At 40.3% G+C, this 11485-nt stretch overlaps 1 protein-coding gene across 1 annotated transcript; it reads left to right on the top strand.

Annotated features, from left to right (window-relative positions):
* Window positions 1-4703: 4703 nt before the first annotated feature.
* On the top strand, window positions 4704-5780 carry LOC311627636 (upstream-binding factor 1-like protein 1; the record flags this gene model as incomplete). The annotated part of the gene is made up of 1 exon (XM_084894130.1): window positions 4704-5780. One exon carries the CDS (start codon window positions 4704-4706, stop codon window positions 5778-5780), a length of 1077 nt encoding a protein of 358 aa, XP_084750256.1.
* Window positions 5781-11485: the final 5705 nt, after the last annotated feature.

The raw sequence follows: 11485 nt of genomic DNA, 5'->3' as shown, positions 1-11485 counted from the left end.
CTCAGTGTTGGGCTCCCTGAGTGTCTTTATATTGTGTCTCTACAGGTCACACCTATTTTTTATTAAGGATTATATTTCAGACGTTTTGTTCCTCCTACCTGAGGACATTTTTCCCATTGACTTTTAGAGAGAATGAAAAGAAGCGGGGAGAGGTTAGGGAGGGAGAAAAACATCGCAGTGAGATATTCAGGTCTGGAGGACTGAGCCTGCAGCTGAGACACATGCTCTTGAGCAGAATTGAACTAGAGAGACTAGGGCTGATGCTATAGAGTCTCTAAAGGCCACACCCACTTTTTCTAAGGATTATATTTCATAAGATTTTAAATAGAATTAATTTCACACCTTTTTAAATCTCCCTAAATATACCTTTATACACATAATCTGATCAAGAAATCACTGATTTCACAACAAACCAGATCTCATAGGCTGTCTTTCTATCTAAATTTCTATACACCATGGGTTTAATTTAATTTTACTTTTTAAATTTAAATAAGTTTTTATTGATTTCAGAGACAGGGAGAGAGATATAGAAACATTGATGAGAAACATCAGTCATCTGCCTCCTACATGCCCCATACTGGGAATTAAGTCTGCAACACAGGAGTCAAATTTAGGGACCCCCTGGGACAACACTCAACCTCTGAACCATACTGCTGGGCATGACTTTTATTTGTAACTTACTAAAAGATAGAAAGGATTGTTTTATCAATTAGCGATTCTAACAAATGTCTTTGAAAACGTGAAATTATGTTCTCTGAGTTTTTTTTTTTAATTTTTTAATTTTTTTTTAATCTTAATCTGTTATGGAAGAGTGCTTTCTTTGACATTTTGTCTTTTTGTTGTTGTTGGTAATCCTGGATTTTGTCTTTTTGTTGTTGTTGGTAATCCTCAGCCAAGGTATTTTTTTCCATTGATTTTTAGAGAGAGTGGAAGGGCTGGGGATAGGGAGGGAGGAAAGGGAGGGGAGAGAGAGGGAGGAAAAGCAGGGGAAAGGGAGGGAATAAGGGTGGGGGAGAGGGAGTAAGGAAGGGTGGGGGGAGAGGGAAGGAGGAAGACGAGAAGAGAGCTAGAGACATCTTTGGATACTTTCTGCCTCCTGCACATTCCCGGAGGGACCACGTCCAATGATTGAATCTGGAACCCAGGTATGTGCCCTTGACCAGGAGTTGAACTGGGAACTGTAGACACTTTGAGGACTTACTGAGTTTTACATGGGAGGCTGTTATTATTATTTTTTTAAATCCTCACCTGAGTATATTTTTCAATTGATTTCTTAGAGAGAGTGAAAATGAGAAAGACAGAGAGAAATTTTGATGTGAGAGAAACACATCCATTGGTTGCCTCCTGCAGGAGCCCAGACCAGGACCAGGGCTGGGGAGGAGCCTGCAACCAAGGTAGGTGCCCTTGGCTGAAATCAAACCTCAGGAAGAAGCTCTATTCACTGACCCAAACCAGCTAGGGCAGCTTTTGTCATTTTGAAGGCAAAACTTTAACAACTTTGGCACATCACTCCAGTCACGTGATACAGATTGATCTTTGAGACTTCTAAACCTTGTAACCTTTGGGGGAATCTGAAATCTGTGAGTATGCCCTTGTTTTAAAGAGGGACCTTAAAGTCATCGTGATTTTGTTTGTTTGTGTATAGTTAAGAAAATTAGGAAATACCTTTATGAAAAGATACGCAGAAAGTCTAGAGAAAGCTGGAAAGGAAGGGCATGTGCTTGTGGTTGTCTGTGGTTGTTCTATGAGTACTTTCACACCCTTAGCAACATTAGCACTCTTTCCTTTTATCTTTATTTTTTAAAAAAATTTTAAATTTATTTTAGAGAGAAAGAGAGAGGGAGGGATGGAAAATCAGTAGGAGAATCATTGACTAGCTGCCTCCTGCATGCCCCCTCCAGAGATTGAGCCCCAAACCCTGGCATTTGCCCTTAACTGGTATAGAATCCACTGAGCCAAACCATCCGGGGCAACATTAGCACTCTTGATGGCCTCTTTATGTTTTAAAATTGTGCTAATTATAGATTTTGGCCAACAACAAAAGCATTCTCTCCTTTGTTTGTTGCCTGAGAGACACTTTGTCACTTTGGGGTATCAGCATGAAAGATTTGTCCCTTTGAAAACAGAAGTTTTGGTTCCACAACCAAGACATTTTTTTCTTTTTTCTTTTTTTTAATTAAATTATTATCTGTGTACATATTTTAACATTGCTCTCCCCCCCCCATACATACCCTCCCTCCCCAGAGTTTTGTGTCCATTGGCTGTACTTATATGCATCCAAGACATTTTTTTCTATGAACATCTTGGTTGAGAAACAAACTGTTTGAGATGGGGGACAAGGTTTGACTGTATTTTATTGCTTATTTATTTACAGCGTGTGCTAGGTACCAAGCAACAGCCATGATCAAAACAGACATCATTCCTATCCTCATGAAGGCTATAGTCATGGAGCAAAGCCCTGAAATACTAGCTCCAGGAATTTTAGTTACAATCTGGGTTAATCCTATGAAGAGAAAAAAGGGGAGGGGTATAGTGAAATGTAAACTTAGGCTAGGATAAGGAAGTGGCATTTGAAGACAGCTTGAGGGAAATCAGGGTATCTTTAGGTATGGATCCTGAAGTGAGGAGTAGTAAGTTCAAGTGACTGAAAAGAGCCCTGAATCTTGAAAGAACAAGAAACAAAAGTGGAATGTGTTATACTGGTGCCAGGATACTCAGGATTTTGTAGCTTTCAAAAAGTATTTTTTTATTTTATTTTATTTTTTAAAAATATATATTTTTATTGATTTTTTATTTTTATTTATTTATTATTATTATTTTAAAAAAATCAATCTTTATTGTTCATATTATTACAAAGGTTCCTCATTTCTTCCCCTCTCCACCCCACCCTCTGCCCCCTCCCCACCCCCCATTGTTCTCATCTATAGGTGCACAGTTTATGTTCAGTCTCTTCCTCCCTCCCTTTCCCTGAGAACAGTCAGTCCACTCCCCTCCCATATCGCCGACTCTACTACAATGAACAGCTATTATTGTTCATCGGGTTTTTCAATCTCTTTTTTTTTATTTTTTTAATTAATTAACTTTTACACTTCTAAGAATAAATTTATAATCTAATAATTTTAAATCCTAACTTGAAGACAAAATTTTCTATTAATTTTCAGAGAGTATAGAAGGGAGGTCAAGAGAAGGGGAGAGAGAGAAACATTGATGTGAGAGGGACACATTGACTGGTTGCTTCATGCTTCCTGATCAGGGATGGGGAGATAACCAAAACTCAGTTATTTGTCCTTAAGGGAATCAAACTTGAGATGCTTGCTTAGTGGGCTGATGCTGGAAACACTGAAAACACCAGGCAGGGCTTTCAAAATGTCTTTTAATCTTAAATACATTTTTCCTACCTCTTTCCTGATTTTTGTCCCCAAGATTTGTTAGTATAGTTTTTGTTTTTTTCTGTAATATAGTCATCCCCTACAGATATTCTAACATGAACAGTATTATATTTTTATTTACAATCATTTCATTTGTATTCTTTTCTCATCTCCTCACCCATCATTTTTATAAATTATGACAGTTAAGACTATTATACAGCAGTGCCAATGACTATCCTTGTTCTTATCTCTGACTTTAAAGATAATTCTAGTAAGAATTCCCCATTTATAATGAAATTGGTTATATTTCTATTAACTTAAAGGAAGGTCTCTATGGTTTCTTTTTGACATATATGAATTGCCAGCATTGCTAGGTTTGGGCTTTGGTTCTATTAAGAAAAATAAGGGTGCCCTAGCTGGTTTGGCTCAATGCATGGATTGTTGGCCTGCAAAATGAAGGGTCATAGTTTTGATTTCTATCAAGGGCACATGCCCAGGTTGCAGGATCAATCCTCAGTAGGGGGCATGCAGGAGACAGCCAATCACTGATTTTCTCTCATTGATGTTTCTCTCTCTCTCTCTCTCTCTCTCTCTCTCTCTCTCTCTCTCTCTCTCCCTCCCTCCCTCTCTCTCCTTTCCTCTAATAAGTCAATAAAAACATATTTAAAAAATAAAAGAAAAATTTAAAAAAGACATAAACACTATTATGCCAAGACAATTTATCTGATAACATAACCAAGATATCTAAATGACCAATGGGTGGTTAGGTTACACAGGTGAATTTTGGCCATTCTAATATATTTGTATTTTACTGTTTTAAAGTCCTTTCCATTTTAGGTATTTTTCTTTCATTTTAATATTTTTACCTCCTCCATCCTTTCTTTTATCCTATGCCTGTTGAGTAAATTGTTATTTGTTTGGTTCACTTGTAATTAAGACAAGATGTGGTAAGACAAATAGAAAGGCATGCTAGGATGGAACTTGAGAGGAATATTATTTTTTTCTTCTTTTTCCCTTTCTGCCTTTCTCTTATTTTTTATTTTTTTGAGCTTGAGGATGTTTAATATTACAAATGAAGCATTTTAAAGTTCATCTTAATTTCATTTCCAGGGGTGAATCAGTTTTCATTTGTAAATTAAATTATAGAAGGAGCATAGCCTAAGTGGCATGTGATAATCTCATTTATTGCATTGAAGAGTTACTTTTCTATCTCCACAGAAACATAAAATCACACATTTGGAGATAATTCACCAGGGGATTGAGAACAAAGAAGTTTGAGATCTTGCTGAGGTATTTAAACAGCTAGGACCATACAAGTGACCCAAAGATTTAGAGATGGCATTGTCTAATAGCCAAGATAGCTGGTGTGAAGAAGACATTGCACAGCTGCTGGAAAGAATGGAGAATAACCTTCCACCCAGTGACAACCACACATTCAAAATAGCCCAGGCACATATGGACTGGGAAAGAGTAGCTTTTAAAGATTTTTCTGGAGAAATGTGCAAACTCAAGTGGTTAGAAATTTCTAGGAAGATAAGGAAGTATCGGACTCTGACAGAATTAGTCCTGGAAGCTAAGGAACATGTTAAAAATTCTTACCAAAGCAAAAAACTCAAGAAGCATCCAGACATGCCCAAGAAGCCCCTGACTGCTTACCTCCGATTCCTTAAGGAGAAGCGGCCTGAGTATTCCCGAATGCACCCCAAACTCAACAACCAGGACCTGACCAAGGTCATGTCTGAGAAATACAAGGCGCTCCCAGAGGAGATGAAGCTGAAATATATGGAAGATTTTCAGAAGGAGAAACAGGAGTTTCAGGAGAAACTGGCTCAGTTCAGGAAAGACCACCCTGAGCCTGAGCAGAACTCCAAGGCCTCTGTTGTCCCCAAAGGGAGCCGAAGTAGAGCCCCCAAGAAGTTTAAGGAAGATGAAAAAGAACTGAAGTCTTCCCAGGAAAATGATCTTTGGGTGGACATAAGATTCCCTGGAGAACCTGAGAAGCCCCCCATGAATGCATACCAGAAGTTTCAGCAGGATTTATGGTCCAGTGAGGAGCTGCAAGGCCTGCACCCAAGGCAGCGCATGGTGGAGATTGGCAGACGCTGGCATCGTGTCCCAATGGACCAGAGGGAGCTTTATGAGCAGCAGGCTGAGGAGCTGCAGAAACAGTACAAGGTGGACCTGGATAAATGGCTCAAGACTCTGTCTCCTGAAGGGTATGCTGCCTTTACAAACAGAAGCTCTGGGAAGCCTAAGAAGATGATCAGGCCTGGAGGTCTGGACCCCAAGATCATCAGGACGCATGTGCAGTCTCCATCAGCAAGGACTCTGCAAGAAGGGCTTGCACAGGAGGTGCAAGAGCTGCAGGCTCCAGAGATGGAGTCATCAGAGACTTCACAGGAATCTGATTAAAATAAGGAAGATGGGGAAAGGCAAAAGGCAGTGCATCCTCAGACTCTGGCAGTGCATCCTCAGACTCTGGCAGTGCGTCCTCAGACTTCAGCAGTGCATCCTCAGACCCCAGCAGTGAAAATGTAGATGTAGAACGTGAGAACAGCAACTCCAGCCTCTGACTCTCTCCAACTGAGCTTTATTCACTTCTAAATGGTGAGATCGAGAACTTCCCAACCATAGTCCTTGGCACTGGCAACAAATTAAGGGACTTTTCTCTCTGTCCCTTTTCATTTTCATCTGCCTCTCCTTCCCTAAAGAAAAGAAATTAGGTCTAGTTGGAAAGAAGAGATCTTGTGTAGGACATTTGACTTTCTTCTATACCCAAAATCTACCCTCCAGAGAAATTCCATGGAATTAATGCTCTTGAAATAAATAATGAGATAATCAGGCTCTGGAGGGCACAATGGATTGGATTGAGTTTTCTGAGGTGAGAAATTTTACTCTCCACTTCTATTCGATTGAGGCAATAGGGACTCCCCTGAGCCAGTGACCTGTGCTTTTTCTCTGTGAAACTGTCTATCAGGACTCTTGCATTGGAACTGGGGTGGAGAAGATTGGATTGACTGGAGGTAGGAGAGTTGCCTTTAAGAAAAATTTTGGGGCCTTAGCCAGTTGGCTCAGTGGATAGAGTGTTGGCCTGCAGACTGAAGGGTCCTGTGTTGGATTCCAGTCATGGGAACATGCCTGGTTGTGGACTTGATCCCCAGTAAGGGGCATGCAGGAGGCAGCCAATCAAGGATTCTCTCTCATCCTTGATGTTTCTGTCTCCCTTCCTCTCTGAAATCAATAAAAATATATTTTAAAAAAGAAAAAATACAAAATGTTTTTTAATTTTTTTTTTCTTACCACAGTTGCTATTGTGCACAAAATTATTATTTAGATTGGTTTGTAAAGTTGGGAAAAATAAGTTGTCATGCCCCTGATATCTGTCTCCCTTCTCTCTGAAGTAAATTATTGGTCATCCCTGTCTTGTGAGGGGATGGGGCTTGCGGGCAGCACAATTTCTGTACGTATATTCATATCTTAGACTTTTCTTACCGGTTTCAAAAATTGGAAATTAAATTTTGTGAACTTCTCCCTTTCATTTCAATTGGGTGCTCATTAAAGTCAGTCCCCTTTGACTCTGGCACCAATTTTCCAGGCACTGTCTGGTTTTATTCCGGTTTTTGTCCCAAACCCTCCCTAATGCTCTATGTGCAAATGAATCACATCCACCCCCACCTACCCCCTTTATCTTTTTTTTTTTTTTTAAATCCTCACTCAAGGATATTTTTCCATTGATTTTTAAAGAGAGTAGAAGGGAGGGAAACATTTATGTAAAAGTGACACACGGATTGGTTGTCTCCCCGGTGTGTGCTATCAGAGGCCAGGGATCAAGCCTATAATCAAGTATGTGCACTTGACCAGAACGAATCCTGCAAACCTTCAGTCCATGGGCTGACACTCTAGCAACTAAACCAAACTGACTAGGGCTTTACCGCAAATTTCTCTGTATGACACTGCGTACCTGTATGTGTATGTGTGTATATGTATAACTATTTTATTCCACTGATCTGTCTGAGAATTCATGTGCTGGTACCACACTGCCTCATTATTTTGATTTAGTGACATTAAAGTGTGTTTAAAGCCAGTGCCAACTCATTATATATTTTTTCTAAACATTTCTGGCTGTTTTTGTTTTTTGTTCTTGTTCTTGTGGACATTAGCATTGCATAAACAATTGTATTCTTTTTTTTTAATCCTCGCCTAAAGATATTTTTTTCCATTGATTGTTTTTAGAAAGACGGGAAGAGAGAGAGAAAGACAGAGAGAAACAATCTATGTGAGAGAAGCACATCGATTGGTTGCCTCCTTCAGGAGTCTCAACCAGGACCCAGCCAGGGAGGAGCCTAGAACCCATGACCATGCCGAAACCGGTTTGGCTCAATGGATAGAGTGTCGGCTTGGGGACTGAAAGGTCCCGGGTTTGATTCCGGTCAAGGGCATGTACCTTGGTTGCGGGCATATCCCCGGTGGAGGGTGTGCAGGAGGCAGCTGATCGATGACTCTCTCTCATCGATGTTTCTGACTCTCTATCTCTCTCCCTTCGTCTCTGTACAAAATCAATAAAAATATATTAAAAAAAGAAAAAAAAAAAGAACCCATGACCAGAATGGAATCTGGGACCCTTTGGTCTATAGGCCAATATTCTGTCCACTGAGCCAAACTGGCTAAGGTGCACTTGTATTCATATATGGAAGCAGTCAGGACTTGAGAGTTTATGTTATTTCTTGATGTCTTAGTAAAATATTGCGGTATGTGTTTTAAAATTGTACAATTACAGTATGAGAAAATAATAACAACACTGACACTTTTCACACCTCTGCTGGTGAATCATGCTTTTAAAGCATACATTTTCAGTATCTACTGCTCTGTGAGCCTTGTCCTAGTTGCACGGGATACAGAGATGAAAGTCACATCCTGGCCACACTCAGTCTTAGCAGGGAGGAAGGACCAGGAAGGGTAATCAGAAAGAGGCAGGGAAGTACAAATGTTGGACAAATACAGATTAAAATTCTGAATTTTCTTTTACAATAAGGTGGCATTGGTTAAAATAAGAATCTGTTCACTTAGCCATTTCCTCATAGTAAATGATAAACTGGAATAAAATTACAATCAGAGGATTTTGTGCTTAATAAATGCCTCTTTCACAGTTGATTCAGAAGCAAAACAACAAACAAAAACTAGGTTGATTTCTTCCTTCCTGCGAAATGTGGATACCACCCTTTTCCCCCTCACAGCACTTTGACTCTCCCCTTCTTTGCTTGTAGCTACTCTTTCAACCAAAGGCAGAGGGTCACTAGCTCTTCTTGGCCCCATCCTCTCCAAATGACAGGCTGCTCTGTGCGGGTTCAGAGCCCAGGGAGAAAGGACCCTGGTGCCACCTTGCACTCCCTTGCTACTCAGTCTTGGGTCTTCTGGCCTGCTCAGACCCCCTAACTTAAGGAGGACTCTGGGGCCTTACTGATGAGCAGGAGCCAACTCAGGGAAAAGCACGCTGGGCTGTCACAGGAGAGCATCAGCAGAGCCAGGCGGCCCCACTGGAGCTCCAGAAGTCCCTGAAGTTCTGGTCTGGACCCAGGGATCCTCTGCCTCTGTAAGCCTTGCATCCTTGAGTCAGGCCCAATAGCCCTGAGCCTCCAGGGGTCCCCACAGACTCTGCAAAAGCAAATCCAGTTTCTCTGCAAACACTTGTACCACCTCCATTCTGAGGCACTATCTCTTTTGTTAGCATCTGGATTGTTGAGAATGTTACAGATGTCTCCCCTTTCCCCACCCCCTCATTGTCCAGCTCCACCCAGTTTCTGCCCTGCCTGAGGCATTCATCACTCTTTTGTCTGTGTCCATAGGTAATGCATATGAATTATTTAATCTCCACCTACCTCTGATCCCCCCTCCCTCTGAGATTCCTCAGTCTATTTTATGTTTCCATGCTTGTGGTTCTGTTCTATTCATTAGTTCATTTAGCTTATTAGATTTCTTTTTGCCTTTTTTTTTTTTTTTTTTTTTTAGGTTCAATTGTTGATAGATATGTATTTATTGTTGTTTTATACTTTTTTTCAGACTAAGTAATTTTTCTGTATAGGGACAACTCTTAGAATACAACTAGGATTCATTTGTATGGGTAATGGAGTCCTTAAGCTGATATACAGTAATATTTATTTATGAATTTTAAGTTCCAAACTTCCTAATTAATGTACAGAGATGAAATTGTATTATAATTGTTACCATTTTATTTTCATTTGTATATGAAATATCAATAAATTATATCACTCTTGAGGTGCTTATTGTTCATATTTTTTATCTTTTTTCTTCTTGTTCTCCCTCTTCTTCTTCGAAGACCCTGCAACATTTATGTAATTCTGATTCCATGACCATGAACTCCTTTAGCTTTTTCTTTTCTGTGAAGCTGTTTATCTGACCTTAAATTCTAAATGATAGATTTGCTGGGAAGAGTATTCTTGGTAGCAGGTCGTTGTTTTTCATTTCATTTTGAATATTTCTTGCCACTCCCTTCAGGCCTGCAATTTTTTTTTTTTTTTGCCTGCAAATTTTCTGTTGAGAAATCAGCTTACAGCCCTGTGGGCACTCCCTGGCAGGTAAGTAACTGCTTTTCCCTTGCTGCTTTTTAGATTCTCTTTTTGTATTTAACCTTTGGTAATGAGTGCAGTCTGTTAAGGATCCTCAGGATTCCTTGGCACCACCAGTCCCTTCTACACCTGGCATTTTGTAAGCTCCTGGACAACCTCTCATTTACTCCATAGAGCCCGGCCCTGTCCCCGGGCCATGGCTGCTCCTGGAACTTTCCAGGGCTAGTGGAGCCTAAGGGTTTTCCTCAGCCCCTCTAGAGCCAGTCCTTGGGCAATGGGAGCTGTTTCCTCTCACAAGTCCCAGGAGCTAGTGTCTCAGGTGTTGTCTCTAGGAGAGTTGGGTTCTCTGTTCCTCTGGCCCCACCTACAGGTACCTGCCCTGCAGGACAGCTTCAGGGAATGGGGTTTATCTGGTTTGCTCCAAGGTCAGCAGAGGGCGCTGTTCCCCATTTAGACCCTGACTAGATTTGTTGGAGCAGGGATCCCTCTAGTGGGTAATTACTGGAAGCTGGGACAGTGTAATCTCTTGAACTTGGCTGCCACTTGCCTTGGACCACAGTTCTTTCCTTTGATCCAGGTTTCAGAGATGAAGGAAACCAGGGACTAACTCCATCTTTATATACTAAATATTTTCTAGATAGAGTGACTTGTATATATAATCAAATATTTTTCCAAAAAAGGAAAAGAAACAAAGCTAAATTAAACAATATGATTTACATTTTGCGAAGGTAACAAAAAACAGTGACGGAAATTTATATATGTAAATTAAATTATGAAATAAAAAATAATGCAGAAATCAATTCTTGTTACGGGGCTAAACAACAATCTTTCACCAATAAATTCTAATCAATTTTTGAGAAGTATAGTTTTTATGTAAAAAGAAAAAAAAAACCAACTTGAAGTATTATCAATCTTCTTAGATATCTAGAAAAGAAGTTAACTTTATTCCACAAGAACTAAATATATAGAATGATACAGATCAGCATTTAAAAAAATATATTTTATTGATTTTTTTTACAGAGAGGAAGGGAAAGGGATAGAGAGTTAGAAATATCAATGAGAGAGAAACATTGATCAGCTGCCTCTTGCACACCCCCACTGGGGATGTGCCCGCAACCAAGGTACATGCCCTTGACTGGAATCAAACCTGGGACCCCCGAGTCCGCAGGCTGATGCTCTATCCACTGAGCCAAACTAGTCAGGGCCAAATCAGCATTTTTAAACTGAAATATTATTTACATACTACTTGCAAATAACAACCATAATAACTGTCCAGCCATAGATAGTTCCAGAACCCTAACCTCTTCTCAGCAATCTCCAGGTGGTCTGTCCATCCTCAGGTTGGATTGGGTGAACCCTAAACTTTAGATGAGATGAGTGGCAGATGACAATGCTGTAATTCTGGACCACAAATCAGGTCACAGCCCTGGCCGGTTGCTTACCCCCTGGCTGCTCCATTCAGCAGCAACCAGGAAAGGATTATGGAATCTTGGCCACAGCAGAGCTGCTGTGTGTAAATGCAAATGATTGTGT

The sequence above is a fragment of the Pipistrellus hanaki genome (genome assembly GCF_964339955.1).
Source record: "Pipistrellus hanaki genome assembly, chromosome: 9".
In the NCBI taxonomy this organism is placed as follows: domain Eukaryota; kingdom Metazoa; phylum Chordata; class Mammalia; order Chiroptera; family Vespertilionidae; genus Pipistrellus; species Pipistrellus hanaki.
Note: the sequence above shows the minus strand (reverse complement) of the source record. Positions and strands in the feature narration are given on the sequence as shown.